The 21703-nt window shown below is 37.3% G+C and overlaps 1 protein-coding gene across 6 annotated transcripts in view; it reads left to right on the top strand.

The window, feature by feature from the left end:
• Window positions 1–21703, top strand: part of DST (dystonin) — a 292306-nt gene that overhangs the window by 174455 nt on the left and 96148 nt on the right. For 5 of the 6 annotated variants that reach the window (XM_054383861.1, XM_054383865.1, XM_054383864.1 and 2 more), the window contains 7 exons: window positions 2237–2325; window positions 2969–3104; window positions 13468–13620; window positions 15612–15845; window positions 16114–16395; window positions 18029–18574; window positions 20872–21048. In XM_054383861.1, the coding sequence (XP_054239836.1) occupies window positions 2237–2325; window positions 2969–3104; window positions 13468–13620; window positions 15612–15845; window positions 16114–16395; window positions 18029–18574; window positions 20872–21048 (1617 nt within the window). Of the gene's footprint in view, window positions 1–2236; window positions 2326–2968; window positions 3105–4176; window positions 9742–9951; window positions 10099–10253; window positions 10470–10645; window positions 10793–11771; window positions 12006–13467; window positions 13621–15611; window positions 15846–16113; window positions 16396–18028; window positions 18575–20871; window positions 21049–21703 lie in introns of all 6 variants that reach the window. The other variant, XM_054383860.1, reaches the window with a different exon arrangement.

The following is a 21703-nucleotide window of genomic DNA, read 5'->3' as shown; positions in this document are numbered from 1 at the left end:
TAGAATTTCACATTCTGTTGTGAGTGGAGGGTTGACTAAATCAACATGGATGTTTTGAGACTCAAATATGTTACTCAGGAAGAAGTGTAAGCTGCTGGCATTGTGCAGTGTTGGTTTAGAGAAACTAGATCCTGCAGGCTGTAACTCAGCCTCTGTGGAGGGACAGTGCATCCTGGTAGGATGGCATTTTGTAGGTCTGCCCCCTTGTTCTGCAATAGTTCAGTAAGTCTGGTAACTTCTGCCCTGGCACCAGGGTGCTGTTTCAGGGAATACAGCAGCTGTTCACTGAGCTCTCTATTATCATGATAATCCCTAGACCATGGGAGTGTCCCATTTTGCCACTTTTGTATTTGGCAGGTACATTTCATTAGGCACAGTTGTAATTCTGACCATAAATGCCTGTCGGTGAAGTTTTGTATCATTTTAACAGTTCCCCTGCTCAGCTTGTCCCATGACACAGCTTAGTGACACCTCAAAAGATTTCAGTAGGTGAAGGTCTGCTTGCACACTGAGCAGCAGAGAGATGGAGCAGTATCTTGTCCACATTCCTCACTACAGGGCTGAACGTGTGGTCATGCAAACAGGATTTTGGCCATCCTCACAGCCTGTTCCTATATTTTAATTTGGTCACAGATGGTGGTTCAGGTTAGAACCACTGGAGCAGAATGTGTATAAAAGAAGCTTGCTGTCAGGCTGGTTGGCAGTCCTGCAGTCCGGGTGGCCACCGGTCCCGCTGCTGTTCATAGAGGGCCAGTGCTAATTCTGTTACTGAGTTTGTCCCTGTTTCTATAGGAGAAAGTCGGGTGGTATTGATTTGAATATACTGATTGGTGAATCACTAATAGTTAGGATTTCAAAAACACTCAACACTGGTCTTTTTCTGTCCGTGTTAATGACAACAGTTGCAAACCTTTGTCAGTGTCAGGCCAACACTCAAACTCAACTCCTTAGAGCATCTCAGCTTACCACAGCAGCTGTGGCTGGCATCTTCCCCATCCAGCCTGAGCCCTTGGCAAGTAACCTGTGAGAGAGCTGCCTCAGCTTCCTGCAGCCTGTGGCAGATAGGTATTTGCTAAGGGTATTTCCCTCCCTTGTAAAGGTGTCGCCTTCCAGAGGTGCCTAGTTTTGTTTCCACTGACTAGCACAGGTACCTTGACAAACTATGTAGAAACATATAGATTATTGATTCAATAACTAACATTAGCTGAAAAGCATTTTGCACAGCCATTTGAGGTTGCTGTAGGATGTAGCCATGGAGCAAGTAGAGAAACTGGTGTCAGTAACAGTACACAGCAGCCACAGTGCTGCCAGTTCCCTGAACAATGTGGAGCTCATGAGCCCATCTGCCATCTCAGCTAGCTCATGCACCTTCTTCTGTAGTGCATGCAGTGCTTGCTCCCTTGGTTTCTGCCGAAGCAGCACAATTGGGATTGTGGCTCGCTGGCAATTACTTCAAGAGAAGCCATGTTCAGGCCTTTTGATGTGATGCACACAGAGACAGAATTGGTTATGTCCAGAGACTAGACGCATGCACAGCTCAAGCACCTTGCTGGAGTTCTCAGCACTAACAACATATTTTGGGCTTACTACTTGAAGTTCTAGATGGCCCTTTGATACTCCACCTTTGTTTATCCAAAATAAGTGCTTTTCTCTGAAGAAACTGTAGGTAGCTTCTCAGAAGAAGTAAAAGATTATATTCTCACAAGTTCCTTTGCCAGAACGAGTGGTTTAGTGTGGATGACATGGACATGATAGCAGGGAGAATATTAATAAGTAACTAATTTTTCTTTCCATGTGTCCGATGCTGCATTTATCACTGTCATAGAATTTCATGAAGATTTGTAGCCTTCTGGTATGTTCTTTTAAAAAGTTGTTGCCTCTCATCTTGGTGAACATCTTGAATATGACTGTCATACACATAGCTTTATAAAGCTGCTTTAAACTGTACCAGCTGTAATAAGTGAGTTTAAATGGATGGTTAATCTTAAAACAAATAGAAGTTTAAAATAAATTTTCTTTGTTTCACCTAATGCACAGTTTATTTAACCAAATTATTTGTCCATATCTAAATGATACACTTCCATAGTAAATGATATCACTGTACGAACAGGCATTGAAGGGAATTGAATTTAGTTCCAGATAGAATACTACATTTTTGGAGAGGGGTGTGTGTGTTTTTTCTTTTCAGATGTGTGCATACTTAAATTATGAACACTGGGGTTATTTTATTTTTCAGATTTCCCTGGATGAGATGTCAACCAAGAAAGAACAAATAGCTGAAGCTCTGCAAACTACTCAGTCATTTTTAGCTAAGCACAGTGACAAGTATGATAGCTTTTGTTTTTGAACTAATGGAAATTAATTCAATCAGCACATAACTGTTTTCTTAAAAAGAAATATTCTCATGTTACAGCTCAAGTACATTTAATATACAACTATGTCAGGTTTTTCCTTCAATTTTATAATTTTGTCTTCCCATTTGCATAAGCTAGATGCAGTTTTGTTTATTGCAGGAGTTTCGCTAGGTTTCTGTATCTCTGGTCAGCTTAAGATAGTAATTTTCATTTGCAGTCAAAAGAATTAAGGAATCAGCAGTAAATACTTCAACTATATGTCACAAGTTTCTTTTCTCTGAAGTCAGACAAGATAGTAAATTTGTGAGATACCTCGTGACTGCTTGCTAAGCAATGTTACTGTCTTGACTGCAGTAGTAGACAAAGGCTTATGGAGTTAAGTGCTTTAGTGATAATTCAACATAAATTCTAGATTAATGTAGGTTTTTTTCCTGAATGACTACAAGCAGATAGTGGCTTTCTTGAACATCTTTGTAACTAGTCTGTATTTTTTTCATACTACTTTTACCATATTCCACACCCTACCCCTTTTGAAGTAAAGGTAAGAATATCACTCTGCTGGTTACAAATTACTCAGAGATCTCCTTCTTCCATTTTTCTTTCTTTCTTAATAGAATGACAGATGAAGAGAGAAATGAAATGGAAAAGCAAGTCAAATCCCTTCAGGAGAGCTACAACTTGTTATCCAGTGAAGCTTTGAAGCAGCTGCAGAAAGCACAGTATCTAGGTGATGAGAAGATGGAAGAAAAGGTAATAAGACTGAAACTTTACATTTCAGCCTCTTTTGAGATTTACTGCATGGTTTTGGAACTATAACATTATCAGTAAAAGAAGAAGCCGCAGTTAACAGTGTGTAAAAGGAAGTTTAATTTACTGAAGGTTTTGTGTATTTGCTGTGGAATACTGTGTGACTTTAGCTGTGCGTATGAACAGTTTTCTGCCCATCAGATTTTTTTGTGGAGAGTCTTAATAATGTCTGCCTTGCATGAAAAAAGACAAATCATTTCATCTCTTAACTCTTCTCTTAAAAGCCATTCTTTGACTGCTAGATAAGTCTGTGTTCCTGCTGCAAAAAGGACACAATAAAATAACATGTTAATTTCTCCCATGTATCACTTAGAAATGTCCTAGAACAAATCTGCTTTCAATTTTTCTTCAAAATCTATGGATATGAAAATGGGAGCACATAATGTGATTATCTCTTGAGACACTACAAGTGTATTTTTTAACAGATCTCCATCATAAATATGGAATTCTCAAAAAATATGTTGCAGATGAGTGTTCTCATGTGTACATAGAGGCAGCGTCTGTGTAGTTAGTTTAAATATTGTTGCCAAACTGACTTCATGCTTTCCATGCAAACTAAATGCAATATTTGGTGCTAGAGTATCTGATTTCCTTGTCAAGTGTATATACAGAAGTGCTGTATGCTGTAAACATGAATAGCATGGTTGTTTTGAATCACATACTGTTTCCAAATACCCTAATCTTTCACAGAGCATGAAAATGTGCCTTTCAGGTATATGTTCTGTTTGCTTACTCTGCAATCATTTCTCCTCTTGTCTTTCACTAACCCTATTTGTGTATGCAAAGCATAGGTTTTCAATTCACAGATGCATGTTGATTTAAATCTTTTATCACATCGTGTGCTGTTGAATGACTGACATAGATCACTTGCGCATTTGAGCTGCTAACATTCACAGCATTCCTCCAGGCCTGGTAAGTACCTGTTTTTATGCTTACCATGCATTAAAAATCAAAAGAAAGTTAAAAATATGCAGTCTGAAGTTAGTGACAACTTTTCTTTTATATTCCTTTTTAGGTGAATAAAGTCATTGCTGGTGTCGTTGACCAAACGACCGGAGAAGTCTTTTCAGTCTTTCAGTCTGTTTTAAAAGGTTTTATTGACTATGACACTGGAGTTAGATTGCTTGAGAATCAGCTGATCTTTTCTGGAATCATTTCTCCAGAATTAGGAATATGTTATGATTTGGAAGAAGCTCTTGTTCATACATTAATTGATGAGCAGATTCTGTTGCAGTTGCAGGAATTAAGTAATGCAAAGAAGCTTATTTCAGAATCTTCGTTATCAAATCTTCCAGTTGTATCAGCTTTAGAACAAGGTCTAATTTCAGAACCTTTGGCTATTAAAATTCTTGAGAATCAGCTATCAAGTGGGCTCTTGATTTTGCCATCTACTGGAGAAACACTGACTTTGCAGAATGCTTTCCAGAGAAACCTGATTTCTCCAACATTATATACAAAGCTTCTGGAAAGACAAGACACATGTAAAGATCTCATAGACCCCAACTGTGCTGAGAAGATTTCCCTTGAACAGATGATTTATAGAAGCATAATACATGAAGGAACAAGGTTAAGACTCCTACCTGTGAAACCACAAGAAAAAGGTAGAATCACATGCAAATCTGGAAGGAAGATAACTATTTTGAGGGCAGCTCATGAAGGACTCATTGATCGGGAAACAATGTTCAGGCTGCTGGGTTCTCAGTTAATATCTGGAGGTATAATTGACCCTGACTCAGGGAAGCGAATGACTCTGGAGGATGCCATGAGACAAGGGATGATAGATCAGGACACTGCTTTTGGGATCCTCACACATCAAGTTCAGACTGGTGGAATCCTTTGTCCAAATTCAGGACAACGCTTGACTGTTGATGAAGCTGTGCAGTGCAACTTAATATCATCTACCAGTGCATTGCTGGTGTTAGAAGCACAGAAAGGCTTTGTTGGACTAATTTGGCCTCACACTGGTGAAATATTCCCTATATCAACTTCTTTGCACCAAGAGATGATAACAAATGAGCTGGCATTCAAAATACTAAGCAATAGACAGAAAATAGCTGCCCTTTACATTCCAGAAACTTGTGAAATAATTGGTCTAGATAAGGCTGCACAGTCAGGGATAATAGACACAAATACTGTATCTGTTTTGACCAATGTAGTTTTACCAGATAAAATGCCTAATCTGGAAGAATTAGAGTCCCCTTGTAAAAATGCTGCAAAATGGTTATCAGGTTATGAATTCCTGCCATCTGTTTCTCATAACTGTGAGGAGGAACAGGAGGATTCTGGCACAGAAGACCCCGTATGTCATAATTTAGATCAAGTTAAGAAATTATTCATATCTTATCTGATGGTAAATAGTTATATGGATGCAAATACTGGAGGAAGACTTTTATTATATGATGGACAACTGCAGGAAGCCATCAATATGTTGCTGGATGAGGGTGTGACATATAATGCCAATGTGTCAGAAATGAAGTTTAATAACAAATACGTAAGCCAGAAAGGAATTGACCTGAAGTCGGCTGACAGTGTCACAGACAGTGTTCAGGGTGATCTTTCCGATGCTGAGAATACTTCTAATAATGAGAAATTAAATCAGTTTGAAGACTTTGGGAATTGTGAATCTTTACAGGGAGAAGATCTCCATGGGTGTAGACCACATGGTTGCAATGCTATCAATACTGAGCAATCAGAATATACACAGGAGACAACTAACCCTGCAGAACTTAGAAATGTAGTAAATAGCACTCAAAATTCCATGAACAGAAATGCATTTAGAGGCTTTCCAGAGATTTTCGAGTGGACAGACCTGTGTAAGCATGACAGTCAGAAGGCAAATTCAAGAAATGCTGAAGGATATCTTCCAAATTACACAAATCTGAATCATATTTCAGAAACAGAGAAAGAAGAGATTTATATGGCAGACAGTCTGGGAAATGAATACACCTTTCAAAATTCCTTGACTGTGAAGGGTTCATCAGATAATGAAACCTGGACAGAGCTGGAAAGGTGCACAACATACGAGCCTCCTGTATTGCATGCTGACAACAGCAGAGTGGTACTGGATAACAACAAGAAAGTTGATTTTGTCAGAGGCCTTGGTACATCCATCAGTGCAGATACTCAGTATAGACTTCGAGATGAACTGGTTAGTCAATGTGGTGACACACTACAGTTTGAAGATAATGAATATAGGGAGCAACCTTTACAGGACTATGCTGATGTACATAAAAGGCCACCCCTAGAAGACTGTCTTTATACACATGGCATGCCATCCTCAGGGGATTGTACTGATTTGTGGAGTAAGCCATATCTAGAAGGCATTCACTGCAGGCCTTCATTGGACAACGATGCTGTTATACAGGATGGACCACCTGCAGGGTACAGTAACAGCACAGCACAAAGGCTAATCACAGAAGAAAGCAATCTTACATTCACTGAGTTAGTGCCGTGTGACAGTAGTTCTGACTCGTCAGTAGAAGGGAGTGATGGCATCCCACAGTTTAAAAGTAACTGCTTGCAGCATGAATGTAGTGAGATAGTCTCTGAAGATGACAGCTCTCAGTTTGATGATGATGATGATGACGATGATGCCTATGAAACACCTCAGGTTGATGATGATGATGACAGTGATGTCTATGATACTCCACAAATTGATAATGACGATTCCTATGGCACTCCTCGAGATGATGATGGTTGTGATACTTTGCAGCTGAGTGACAATGATACAACAGAGCCAGAATTGTCTGGAATATCAGTGCCACTGGGCTTTCTAGAGGAGAGAGGTGATCTAATAGCCCTGAAAGAAGAGACCAACTCTTTTCAAGAACTTGCAGCTAATGCTGGAGAGAGCGTCCATGCCAATCTGAGAGGGCTACCTGAGAATGTAAACACAGTTTCTGCAAGTGCTGAGAGTGTGGAAAGAATCACTGAGGAGGAAAGGGAAAGAACAGGAAGCTTTGGAGAGAAGGAACAGAGGTTACCGGTTACTCTGGAGAGTGAAGGAAGAGAGAGAGGCTGTAGTTCTTCACAGCGGTTGTATGAAGCAGAAGTACAAGACACAAATGAAGAAGATGAAATGAAAGCAGAAAGTGACTCTTGTGAGGATGAATCTGAAAGCACACAAGAGGAGGAAGGTTATGAGGAGGATTATAGTAGTTATGATGACTCTGACACTGATTCTGACAGTGATGAAGAAATGGCTTTTTTTTATTCACATCACCAGTGTATAACCAAAGGTGACCAGCTCTCAGTTTCCTTAGGAGACACTGAAAATAACTATGAAAATACTGAGAATATTGATGACTGTTGCTATTCTTTAGGCTATAAGACAGGATATAGTTTGCAATTCCAGCCTAACCATGAAAATGGAAAACTACCCTCAGGAAAATACGAATTTGCATCAGATGCTCCTGAGCAAAGATGTGTTGGTCTTACGTGTACAAGTGAAGAAGACAAACCACAGGAAATGAAAGATGAATATGAGACTTCTGTCACAAGTAAACACATGTCACAGGACATTACTGAGCCTATTTCATCTGCAAATACCTTTGACACTAAACAGGCATCCTGTAAGAATGAAGAAAATAATAAAACACAGCTTGAAGTTCCAAGTTCTCACCTTCCTGATGATACTGTGACATCTGATGCTAGTGTACCAGCCTTCCTAAATAGAAAGCAAGCTACTGATGATGATGAAAGTGCTCAGACAAATTTGCTTCTCTCAGAAGGCTTTATTGATAGCATGCATACAAAGAATAGTACCATGGCAATGTTACATTCAAGTCATAGTGAAAGACAGAAAGAAGCAATATTTGCAGAGGGAAAAGTATTAAATGATACAGCTGGTGCTGAGCAAGTAAAGGAAAGTTCATTCCAAATGAACAGTAATTTCCTTATGGATATGTGTTGTGTGAGTGATGGTGATAGTTCACTTAGTGACCAAGTACATCCAGTGAGCAGTTGGGAGCAGGGTCAGATAGGAAGAAGTTTTGAAATTACTGCAGAAAATAAAAATAAAGTAAATATTACAGAGGAAAGTGATATCATGGGGTTAAATAAAAGTCCCATTCAGATGGAAAGCCTTGGGGAAATATTTGATGCATCAGTAATTAAAGCTGATAGGGAAAGTAAAGAAAAAGTAAATGTTTTGCTTGACACTGGAGGTAGTGTGAAATCAGACGAATTTCAGAGAGATTTTAACATTTCTGCTCCTTTAAAACAATATACAACTGACATAAAAGGAGGTGGCCATTCAGAACTAGGTAAAACTGAATCCTGTTGCTTTGAAGATAGGGAAAAAGAAGAAAAAAGCATACAGAATGAAATTAATTTTCTGCTAAAGACAGAAGAAATGCCTTCAGGTGAATTTAATACTTACTCTTCTGCTGCAGCTGATACAGTGAAACCAAAGGAAATTAGCATAACTAAAGAAACAGGGAGAGTTATCTGTCAAAATACTGACAATGTTCTTAAAGGCCTTTCAGAAAAAAAGAGCAGCAGTGATAGTGGATTTTCCCCAATAAAAGCAGATGCTTTAGGAAGCTTACAGGATGCTCAAGATTCAGGGTGTAAGAGTGAAGTGCTACCTTCTGCTAGTCATACTCATACCACTGATGTTTCTTCTGCAATTCTGAGCAGCATGGGGGCTGGCTTGAGTTACAGTGCCCAGAATGAACAAGAGGTACTGAAAAACACAAAGCGAGAAAAATTCATGGCCAGTGAGACTTCTTCCCTTGGAAATGGTTTGAAAATACAAATGTCCATGGAACCATTGCAAAAAGAAATAGAAACTTGCAAAGATTTTCAAGTTGAGGAAAGTATTTCACAATCACCAGGAATGTCTGATGCACCAATGGAAGACTTCAAGAATATATTACAAAGGAAACTGAAAAAGGGACATGCTTACTGCAAGCAGGAGGGTGAACCCCTAAGTTACACTGATACTAAAGTTTTAATGGAAAGTTTACTCACAATGGTTAGAAGCACCCAGTGTGTGAGTGGCCTGTCTAGTGGGTCAAATCTCAAGCAAATAAACAGTGCTGTTAGAACTGCATTAATGTTTCGCACACCTTGCACAGAAACAAAGGACAGTGATGCTCTTTCATTGCTTTGGCCTGATTGTAGAAGTCCTGATCTTCTTCGTGATATTCTGAAGCAGGAATCCTGCAAGCAAAAGATGGCTGATCCAGATGAAAGGAAGAGTGAAACAGATGTGAAAGCCCCTGTACCAAAACTTACTAATTCTGAACTTCTGGAGATCTTTCAAATCTCACCTGGAGATGAAAGTACAAACAAGTTAGAGGAGCTGATAAGTGGCTTGCTTACAAACTCACAAGTTGCTGGCATCAGCACAGAACATGAGGGTAAAGGCAAAGTAGGTGGGCTTTGTACTGTTTTCTCAACAGAACAATCAGAATTTGGATCAGAAATTGGAAAAGAGAAAACACTGGCAGACGATGCAGCCATTGCTTGGAAAAGTGACCAGGAACAGGGGAAGACAGACAGCCTTTCCAAGGGCTTGACTGAGCCTGTTTGCAAAACAAGAGAAGCAGTCCTGCAAGACATCCCCAAAAGCCTGGTAAGTAACAACAGCTGGTGTGTCCTACATGTCCTGTGTCAAAGGAATTGCATGAATCCATCTTAGTGCTGGAAAGAATAATTAAACTGGAAAAATGGTTTAAGAATTAAATGATAAATTTAGGAAAAAATATTAAGACAGTGACTTTTATGGCTTATTTTCAAGTCTCAGTTTGGAAAACCTTTTCTTATTCTTACAATTAACTTTTAGGTCAGCGAAGTACAACAATGTTTAAAGTTAACAGAGAAAATGCAAGGACATTTGGAAGTGCTTCAAGATATGAAAAGTTGCCTAGATTACCAGCAGCCTATTAGTAACAACCTGGAAATACTGAAAGATGAACTAGAACAACTAGAGGTAAGTATTCTTTATGCTTCTATTTCAGTAATGAGTGCTAGGAAAAGCCCTTAGATAAAAAGGTGTTTCAAATATAATTAAAGTAATTCAGATTTATATTTTTTGTTGGTTTGGTTTGGTTTTGGTTAGTAATTTAATACATATTCTCTTTGTAGTCATTTCAATCAGGACTGGCTACCTTTGCAATTCTGCTAAAAAAGGACATGAAGATAACAGAAGAGTTTTTAAAGTTTTGTCACGGGGATATTCCTGAAGAGAAACTTAAAGAGCTAAAGACAAGCTATGATTGCATACAGGAAGTGTTCTTGCTGATCTGTGATACATCTTCGAAACGAGCAAAACAAGTAGTCTGTGCTGTTGACTTGGAAATGGTATGTTTTTAGCAGTATACTTTTTATCCTTGATTTTCTTCAAGGTAATTTGTCTAAAAAGAAGGAACTTGGTTTTGCTTTATTTTCTTTTATATTAATATAAAAATGTATATATGATTCTATTAAATGTGACTGGACTCTAGGAGCATAAATAAATTAATAACTTCCTTTTTCAGTCTAAGCTTGCAGTATTGCACCAGCAGCTTTTAACCAAACTGAAGAGATTTTCAGACTGGATCACAGAAAACAGTAAAATTGTGAATGACTTCACAGTGAATACTGCTGATATGGAAGAGATGGGGAAAAGTTTACAGCAACTTAAAGTAAGTATTCTTTATGGCACACGTTGGTACTTCTGACAAGTGTTGCTGCTTATTATGAATTATTAGCTAGGTTTTGTTTACCTGCTCATTAACCTCTTATCATTTAGGCAGCTAGAACTAGTTACTTAAGAAGACAACTGTTTCATAACCCAGTAATATAAGGTAGTTGATTTGCTTTTTTCTCTTGAAAAAACCTTTTGATAGAGTTTGGCTTACTAAGAAAGCTGTTGGTTGCTTCCATTTGTTGCAACATTTGACCCTTTTTGAAAATCTAATTTATAATACAAATACCTCAGTGATTAAAATTGGATCTTTATGCAAAGGTCCAGAATCTTCACTGAAGTTCAATTCTTTCCAAATCTGATGTGTTAGAAGATAGAGAAAGATAAAAAGCCCTTTGTTGCACACTTCTTGATGTAAGTCATGAAAAACAGGTGAAATTTTTAGAAAAATTCATACCCCCCTGTATGTATGAATGATAAAAATGACATTATTTTGCTGTGCTGGATTCCAGTATGCATGGTAATGTCATAGGGACTGCACAGTGTGCAGCTGTGGGGAAAATTTGCCCCACTGCTGGAAATGGAGTTTCTCTCTGTGGCATTAAGAACAGGAATGCTTTCAAGTGAATACTTTTAACATGTATGGATCTTCAGACCTGAAACCTAGAAATGTTTAGTCTAACCAGCCATAAAGCTTCCAGAGCTGAAGGTCAGCCAGTTTTCAGACATCCATGAGAGAGCAAAGAAATAGATGTTCAACATCGTCTTATTTGTTACTTGGACATGGGCTGTCCCCGAAGCAAACCAGTATCTGAATGTGTCAGAATGATTCTGACACAGTTTTGATTTACTATGACTGAACTGTCTCCCCAAAGCATTTTGGAGTAGGGGCTAAGAAAAAGAGGGTAGTGTTACTTGTGTTTTATTGATATTGAACTTGTATCGATTGCTAGTCATTTCCTTCTCTTCATTTACAGAACAGTGCTGCAGAGCTTGGCTGTAAAAAGATGGAACTAGAGTCCACTGCATTTGATATTCAGTTCTTCATTTCTGAACATGCTCAAGATCTTTCTCCAAATCAGAGCAAACAGCTGCTGAGGCTCTTAAATACCACCCAGAAATCTTTTCAGGAAGTACAGGAAGCACTAACATCTCAATTGGAAAGTTTAGAGACTCAGTTACAGGCAGCACAAAAGCTGGGTGATCAGAAGGTTTGCCTTTCTCTGTAACTGAGTGTCCCTGTCTGTGGATGAGAAATTCTAATACCAGCATGCAGTATATTATATGTATTCTTACCTTCTCAGTATTTACTACAGATGAATTAGTAGTTCTACAAAGATGGATGGTATTGATAAAGTTTGGGGTTTGTTGGGGGTTTTGTTGTTTGTGGGTTTTTTGTTTGTTAGTTTGTTTTGATTTTTGTTTTGTTTGGTGTTTTGTTTGTTTGGGGTTGGGGGGTTTTGTTTGGTTTTTTGTGGGTTTTTTTTGCTTCCTTTCCTTGGTACAGCCACAGAAACACCATATTAGATTATGGACAAGACACAGTTTTGGGCACTAGGATCTGTACAGCCTACAGTGACCAGATCCACTTTTTCTAGCAATGAGAGATGTTTACTTAGTAGCCGTATCAGTAATTAATAAAGCAGTGAACTGGCTGCAGCTGTACTGGTCAGTGAATTTACTGTTGCACCATTATTCATCACTTCTGTCCTGCTGAAGATTCTGTTTAATTTACCAGGTCTTCTACTTACGTGATCTTTTTTCCTAGGTCTCTATAGTCAAAGCACCAGATTTGTTTAAATCCTTACTACCATGGTTTGTTTTGACTGAGACAGGTTAGAGGGAGAAGCATCAGTAAATCAGCTAAGGTATTTGCAATTCCAGATGTAGGCACTGGGAAAAGTATGAGTCAAGCTGAGAACTTGTCAGCTGGCATGGCTGCAGCTGGCAAACATAAACAGCCTTTGCAGAGTCAAAGGAGGCTGATAAGATGTTGCTTCTCCTCTTCTCTCTCAAAAGCAATGTTAAAACTCAGAATTACCATCTCAGCTCTCAGTTTATGCATAATGAAAGATACTTTAGCATTCTGAAACTTGGTATTATTGTTCCATTCAAAGAATGCTTATTTCCACCATACTTTGTGAAAGAAACATAAAATTTTGGAAAGACGTAGATAACTTTTCCAGGACTAAGTAACTATAGTGAGGTTGCATGGTTTGTTCTTTTCTACTGCTTACAAATTCAACATTTTCTCTTCAGGTAGCATATTATGCATACCGGCAAGTGCTAACTCACAATCACAACTAACCTCTGTTTTGATATCCTTTTTTTCCAGAATTAATAGTGTTTATCACAGGTTTCAAGTGATTAAGAGATTGGATTTTCACTCCTGTTGTTGGAAATTTCATCTCTCTCATATGTGCATGGCCAGACTTCTATTGGGCAATTCCATCAAACATGGTCTCTTTTTCTTACAACATACTCGAGGTTTATCCATAACTTCTATATCTTCATCTTGCTCCTTGTACCACTGCTATCATGTTTACAGCATACATTAAAAATTATTACTTTGCAATATTGATGTTCAAAGGTAATTCCTATTAGAGTGTCTGTTAGTTTCTGAAGTGAGGATGGTTTTGTTTTATTGTTCAATTGTACTTGGCTCTAATATAGGACATGGCTGAACGACAGCAGGAATGCAAAGAGAAACTGCAGGAAATCTGTGATTTGCTTACACAGACTGAAAACCGACTCATCGGACAGCAAGAGTCTCTTGTTATTGGAGACACCAAGGCTGAGCTAGAACAATGCCAGACCAAACAGGAGGTAAGCCCAATTCCAGTCAGATAAGTTAAAGAATGAGTGCAGAGGAGAGTGACTAGGCTCTTTTTTAAATAACAAGACTTGTCTTGTGAGAGGAGAATAAAATAGATTTGTCTGACCTACCAAATGTAAAAGCTTGTTGCTATGCATTTAAACTACTACCCCTGAATACTCTCTAGTGTGTGCCAGTGGGAGAAAAGAAAATTTCATACTAGGAGATACTTGAATGAGAAGTATGTACTAGACATTTAATAAGCACTATTGGAGCAGGCATGAAACTTACTCTATTTTACCTTAAATTGTTCCTGTCAAATATGATAAAAATCATTCTAGTTTATTCTCAAATAATTTAATCAGCTTATTAACTGGTATCAGGAGGTGCTTATTCCTGTTTGCAGAATTTTGAACAATTTTGCTGCAAGGCTTTCTCTTGTCTGCGGCTTTCCATTGCCTCGCTTCTGTTTTGGTTTCAGTTCTGTTTTTTTCTAGTGTTGCTTGCAATCTCTCCTGTCCTTGTATATCAGGGCCTTTCCAGTTTGCTTCCTCTCTTATTGAGTCTTTGCTTTTCAGCTGTGTCCAGTCATGTATAAGCTTTTACTCTGTCTTGGCTGATACTAATTGAGTGTGTGATAGTTTAAGGGCTGAAGGAGTTGGTACTTTTCTTTATCCTCTTTCTCCTAGTAGTAGTGGATCTCCAAATCAGGTTTAGTAATCCATAAAGGCAGAAATTTCCTTCTTCATCTTGCCTTGATTTACTTATCTTTAAAGTAGCACATCTAGTTTATCAAAGTCCTCCTTATGGTCAGACAGAAACAACCCTGGGGTACCCTTTAATATTGCTTACCTGTCTTGGGAATTTATGGCCTAAATGAGGTATGCACAGGAGAGAAGAATTGATGTAGTGTGCTTCATTCTTTTTCCATTAGCTGTTAGTGACTGCCTAGCACAGCAGTGGTTATTTGCTGGTTGATCTCTTGTAGATCCCATTGTGGAAGGGTGTCTCAGGAGGGGAATGAGCGCTTTAAAAAGTCTTAACCTAGATCAATTCAGAGCTTTCATCCCCAGTGAGCTATTTGAAATGGTGCACAGAGATGTTTGTCAGTGAAGGAGAGTCTTGTCTTAATACACTATACCCAGGAAAATCTTTCCAACACACTTGCTGAAGTATTAAAATGGACTGCAGTTGTAGCTGCCAGATTATATTATATAATTGCTGCAAAATCTGTGGTCTAGAATGAGAATCAAATGTTTTATCTTGCAGCTTCAAGAGTGTTAAACTGCGTATAAAGGATAAAAAGGTCATTACTTCAGTAACTGGGTGAATATATTCAATTAAAGCTCTTCTCAGATAACTAGGAGGCAGTTTTTTTTATCTGACTATCACAGGACTATGCAAACTGCTTTGGGTAAACTAAAACATCTGTTCTCTATGAAATTTAAAAGACTTAAAACATTGTTTGAAGATTGAAACATTGTGATCAATTACAATAAAAAATATTCCTATGAAATTTCTGACCTCAATAAAACTAAGGAATACACAGGATTGTCCACCTGGGAAAGATCACTGCATGTTTCTGAATTTATTCAGAGCCTTTATTTTCTGCAGCTTTCTATTAGGATAATGATGAAATGGAATTTGTCAGGAGACTCAATTTACTGCAGTGTAGCAGATTTACTATTATCTATAAATAATAGGAAATATCTTCTTCTGGATACATGGAAATAAAATATTTGACCTCCTAAACAAAACAAAAACACAGCAGTGACCTCAGTCTCAATAGAAGTGTAAGCCAACGTATTTGCAATTAAAAAACCCAAAAAGCTATATTGCGCTGGCAGCAGCATTGTCAGATGTTGAATTTATTTTGGGGTTTTTTGTTTGTTTGTTTGTGTGTTTGTTTTAAATAATCCTATCTGCAGTTTAGTAATGTACCACATGCTTGGAAAGATTTGGTGAATAACTGACTCCTGTTTGCTTTCTATTTTCTCAAAAGGAGATTCAGAAAGACATGAGAATGAGTGCCCAGACACTGGCAGAGATTGTGAAAAATACTGAAGCCTTCTTGAAAGAGAGTGGAGAAAAGTTGTCACAAGAAGACAAGACTATCATTGAACAGAAACTGAATGAGGCAAAGACGAAATGTTTGCTCCTTAGCCAGAAGGCAGAAGAGTCAAAAAAAGAACTGGATAAAGCTATGACAACAGCAATTAAGCAGGAAACAGAAAAGGTTTCATTTCATACCTTTATTCAAACTTTTAATGTGTCTTACAGGATTATTCTCTCAACTTCTTATTCATCTCCTGGGGAAATACTAAAATTTCATTTGGGTGACTACTAAACTGCTTGCTGGATTATTTTCTTTAAACTAAATCTTTGATTAACATACATGGTGCTGTTTATTTTATACTGTTAAGATATTTTAAGTGGTCTGTTTGCATATGATATTTTGTATTGCCTAAAGATTTCTAAACTGAAACTCTGAAATTTCAATGTAGGTTGCAGCAATAGAACAGCTGGAAGAAAGTAAAAATACGATAAATAATCTCTTGGATTGGTTGTCAAATGTGGATAAAGAAGCGGAGCATGGACGGAAATATAAGCAGGTGATAGAACAAAACGGAACACATTTTGAAGAGGGAGATGTGAAAGATTTGGAAGGAGAGGAGGATGATGTCAATGGTAATCTGCTGGAAATACAGCAAAACTTTGAAACTCAGGTGGATGGACTAGTAAAAAGCACAGAAGATAATCTTAACCAGCAATATCAGAAAGTCAAGGTATGGTCACTGGGTTTATTCAACATTTAGTTGCTAAGCATGTCAGCCCTGATTCAACATGAGTGAATTCAGCCTCGCCCTTTCTGTCACAGACTTTGGACTAGGCACTATGTAGTTAGAGAAACACAGTTGTAGGCATTTCAGTAGTTAAAATGTACTGAGAATTTGTCACTTCTTTTCACTGTTATTATGGTTGCTTCCTGCAAAGTACCAAAAAGTGCATGTTCTACAAGGTGTATGTTAAGATTCATGATGATGAATCTATTCTTGATTTTTCTAGTGAGAAATGAATGGCAGGCAAGTAAAATGCAATAACCAGCAACATAAATTCATACCTTTTACATGACTTTCAAAAATCTTTTTAATAGCCAAGTGATTCACCACGCTGCACTTCCTTGTGAAGACCGATTACTAATAATTGTTTGCTGAAATTACAACCTTCATTCTCTGTAACTTTAACATGTGGGCAAAACACTGTTTTAAGGCTTCAGAAGGACAAGATACATAAAACCACAGCACAGCATTTTAGAAACAGATTTTCTAGGTGAGATAATTGGAAGCATTTAAAATAATAATAGCTTACTTTTATGACATTTATTGAGTTACAGTTGAGCAACCAAGAATTTCTAGGTGTGGTTTGATGGTCATGTTGATGAAAATTATTATGCTAATAGCTGATAATATTTTGGATTGCCTTTCTTATTAAAAAAAAAAACCAAAATTCCCAAACTAAAAAGATAAGATCATTTGGGTTTGTGTACATAATGTTTTTGTTTCCACCTTTTTGACAGTTCTTTTCTGCACATAATACTTACAGGATAATAGCCAACACTACTTGTGGAAAGAAAAGCATACCTTTTGTTTTACATAGGTATTTTACATGGGAGTAGAAGACCTTCAAGAATGGGGACTTTTTGAAAGAATCTGTTTGAAATATGTTTTTTATTTGGCCTACAGTTTGAGTTCCTGTGATTCAACTGATTTGGTTTTTTATGCGAGTGAAACAATTTGCATGCATAGAATGTGTCTTGATCCTTAGTGATAGGAGGACCTGATTTATGACCAAGTATATTTGATATGCATAATTACTCTTGAAATTGAAAAATGAAATGAAATCAAAACAATTGTATAATGGTGTTTGTTCATTCAGTACAGGAAGAAGTGATTATTTTTAATGTTTGATTCTTTCACTCCTTTTGGTCTGTTTTGATTTGGACCAGTTTTGATGTAGAAAGTTGCTTACCTTCCAATGTTTTATTAGAGAAATCAGATTTTTATTACAATAAGGATGCTACCCTTAATGTTAAGTAATAAGCGAGTAATTTTTATCAGGAAAACAGATTTAAAAGATTGATAATGTCTAGAAATACAGGGGAAAGTGTTTGTGTGATATAAATATATCCTATTTTTTGTGAGTTCCAGTGATATTTGAAGACTCCCATTTAGATTTCCTGTATGTCTGGCTAAAATTGCCTGAATGTTTCATAAAATTCTGAATCTACACAGATATGTGATGACCAGCAGCAACACTTTCACTTCAATTACTCACAGAATTTTCCTTTAAGAAGTAATATGTTTTTAAGGAACCATCCAGGAAGGTGCTGGTCCTAACTTAATAATTTTTTTCATCCAGGCTCAACATGAGAAAATAATTTCACAGCAGCAGGCTGTCATAGTAGCAACTCAGTCTGCTCAGGCGCTTCTTGAGAAACAAGGGCACTACCTTTCCCCTGAAGAAAAAGAAAAGATGCAAAGGAACATGAAAGAATTGAAGGCTCAGTATGAGACTGCTTTAGCTGAATCAGAACGGAAAATGAAATTGACTCATTCTTTAAGAGAAGAACTTGAGAAATTTGATGCAGACTATGGTGAATTTGAAAACTGGCTGCAGCAAGCAGAGCAAGAACTTGACAATTTAGAGGCAGGTGCTTCTGACTTTGCTGGTATTATGGTCAAGCTGAAAAGGCAAAGGAGTTTTTCAGAAGATGTGATATCTCACAAAGGGGATTTACGGTATATTACAATTTCTGGACAAAGAGTTTTAGACGCTGCAAGGTCATGTAGCAAAAGAGATGGTGTAAAGGTTGACAAAGATAGTATTGATACTTCAGCTGCATACACTGAAGTGCAAAATAAACTGGATAATGCTTCAGATCGTTTCAAGTCTCTCTATACTAAGGTAAGTTTTGTTTACATTGAGTAAGAAAGACTACTTTTAATTGATTTGTCAGTTTGGATAAAAGAGGGTTAGCAGATGAAACATACACAGTAGAAAGTTATAAATTCTTTGCTTCTTAGATAACAGAGCAAGGTATTTTTCAAAAATATTTGCTTTCGTGCAGACTATTTAAGGTCTGAATGGATAAAGTTTTCCACCTTTTGTGGAAATAAACCCAGAATTCCTCATTGTTCTTTCCAGCCTTGAATACGTTTTTTAAAATGTGTTAATGACAGTACAAGATGTCTGAGTAACATTTTGGGGTGGAAGGAGTTGTAGTACTTTTAGATGGATAACATCTCTTTATGTTCATTGCTATATTTCCCACATCTGCTTATTTTAACATTCAAAATTTCAATTTGATTTTATCCTGAAGTAGTTTGTCCTGATGTGACCTTTGTTCTCAGCAGTAGGTGTGCAAGAACATAGTGATTTGAGGACAGGAATTCTTTTCCACTGCACTGCCAAATAAACATTTTATCCTTTACAATCTGAGATTAGTCTCTAACTACTGAGAAACTAGTAGTGCAAAATCCTTCATGTACTTTAGGGAAGATAATCCAGCTCTCTGTGCCAGGTTCCTGTATGAAATCTGTCTGCTAGAACTAGACAAATATCACCAACTGCTCTCATGTGCCAACTTTTCAGCTGTTTTCAAAAAACCAACAAAGTATGGTTCAATATTGACAATATCCTGGAATTGTAAACTTTGGAGATAATTACTATTTGAACCATTTAAGAGACAGTTGCTGTCAGTACCTTTAGATTGTGCTAGTTCATAATTTTCTGAGGTCATAGATCTGCGACTCTTTAGTAGAGCCTCAGTGTCCATCTTTAGGAATTTTCATCTCTTTAATGTTTTCTTGCTCAGAAATGTAAATTATATGAAGTCATGGATTTGATCACTTGATTACAGTGAAAACAGTGTAAACCCTGTTCTCTCAAACAGTCTGTGAAGAAGGCTTTCCAGTTATAGAAACTCATTTGCACTGTCCTTACTTAACTTACATGAACAGGGAAGCTAAAAAGCCTACATGAACAGATTAGCTTTCCTCCAAGTTGATTTATTAGATTCGCTTGAGTATTGTTGTAAAGATGTCATTGCAACGTTTTCAGAGAGCTTATTGTTACGCCAGTAACAGTAAAAAGCCAGCAGCTTAATTTGTGGTCTCAGTCTGTCAACTTGTGAAGTTCTAACCTCCAGGTATACATTTAGCACACTCATAATAGGCATACTTTAAATATTTCACCATAAATATGCAGAGCACAGCAGACTTCTTTTAGTAAGCCAAGTCTTTAAGGAAAGCGTTTTAAAAAGTGTGTTCTTCCACAATTTGTGAGATCTTCCATGTTGCAAATTGTTTTTTTAGTAACCTTTCTGCTTTTTGTGAATAATTATATTGCTCTTACAGATATATATATTCACACACATGCATATGACTTTGTAGGCTCATATGTTGAATGAATGTTTGTCAGTTCTTCATTAACTGGTTATGTAAATGAGTCCATTCTATGTTTGCCCACCAGATGGAGACCGTGTACCATATGTAAATATTACAATTCAGTGTGAGGAAGGTTCAGAATATAAATATTTGAAGTAACTGTTTATAAATATTATGACTTGATACAATCAGATTTTGCTTGTGAAACCATCTCCAGAGGGTCTGAAAGACTGAGCTGCTTGTCTGATAACTCGCTGTATACATTTTAGAGCATGCTAGCATATAGAACTAATAGGTCTTGGTCAGATGATGTTCGTAAGTGACCGAAACAAAACGTATATGCAATTCCGAGCCATACCATGTTGGATTCACTATGCAGAGAAGGCATTTGTGAAAGCTATACTTTGCTGTCTGTGTTTTAATGAACATACACATATATTCTGATTTATTTTTTTAAATTTCCAGCTTCCACTTCCTTAATTTTTGGTGTCAGAGTGCTGATGAAAGAATTTTTACATCAATTAATCAAAAAGTATTCTTAAAGCTTTTTCTTTATAGTGCAGTGGATTAGATTCCAGTTTCCTGTCTGCATCAGTTCAGGTTGTAAATCGTGCTTGAGGAGGACAAACAGGGAAGACCTGTGTAGCCTGTCCAGCAGTCATGCCTTAGTTCAGAAATCAAGCAGAGGGTGGAATGATGATAGGAAAAAAAATCATGCAATATTTCGGGCAGGAAAGTATGACCTTGAGATCGATGTGAAATGCAGCACACTATTTAATGCCTGCATATTTGCTTGTTTGTTTTCTACTCTTTTAGTGTAGCATACTTGGAAATAACCTGAAAGACTTGGTGGATAAATACCAGCATTATGAAGATGCCTCATCTGGACTTTTATCAGGTCTCCAGGCCTCTGAAATAGCTGTGAACAAACAACTATCAGAGCCAATTGCAGTAGATCCCAAAAATCTCCAAAGACAACTAGAAGAAACCAAGGTGAAAAGCTTTACAAAGCAGAAGTACTTTTGTCCTAAAAGGAAATGTTTTTTTGTCTGAAAAAAAAGGGATAATCTGTAATTCAGGTGGCTATAAGCCAAATTCTTGCTTTGCATACAGGCATGCAATTTTTATAGTTCTGAAATTCAATTCTCCAGAGCGTTACCTGAAAAGCATTAGGGTGAAAAAGATGGGAGACCAAGATGCCATGAGCTGGAGTGAAAGTAAGATGTGTTTTGTATTATGTAGCAAATTACAGGGTGAAATCTGGAAAGGTTTTGAACTGAGAAAGGTTTCAGTGGTTATAGTTTGCAATCAGAGTTTGCTGTTTTATGTTTTTTGTCTGTGACTTGCTTTTTTCTGTTCACGTTTGTGTGTTAATGCATTATGAAAAGAATCATACTGGATAAACAGCCTGATGGTGATTAGTCTGTTTGCCTGCCTCAGTTGTATCCAGTACCGTACACACTGCAGAGAGTGAGGATAACATAATTTGTACTGCACTGAAAAACAGTTTTTTGATGATTTGGCTGTTTGTTTTTTGTTTTGTTTTGTTTTGTTTTGTTTTGTTTTCCAGTGAGGGGCTAACTCACAATTTTATGTAAAACCTAAGATAAAAGACAGGTTAGTGATGGACTTTATGAAGATGAAACTG

The sequence above is a fragment of the Indicator indicator genome, chromosome 9 (genome assembly GCF_027791375.1).
Source record: "Indicator indicator isolate 239-I01 chromosome 9, UM_Iind_1.1, whole genome shotgun sequence".
Taxonomy (NCBI): Eukaryota; Metazoa; Chordata; class Aves; order Piciformes; family Indicatoridae; genus Indicator; species Indicator indicator.
This window is presented reverse-complemented; position numbering and strand designations above follow the sequence as displayed.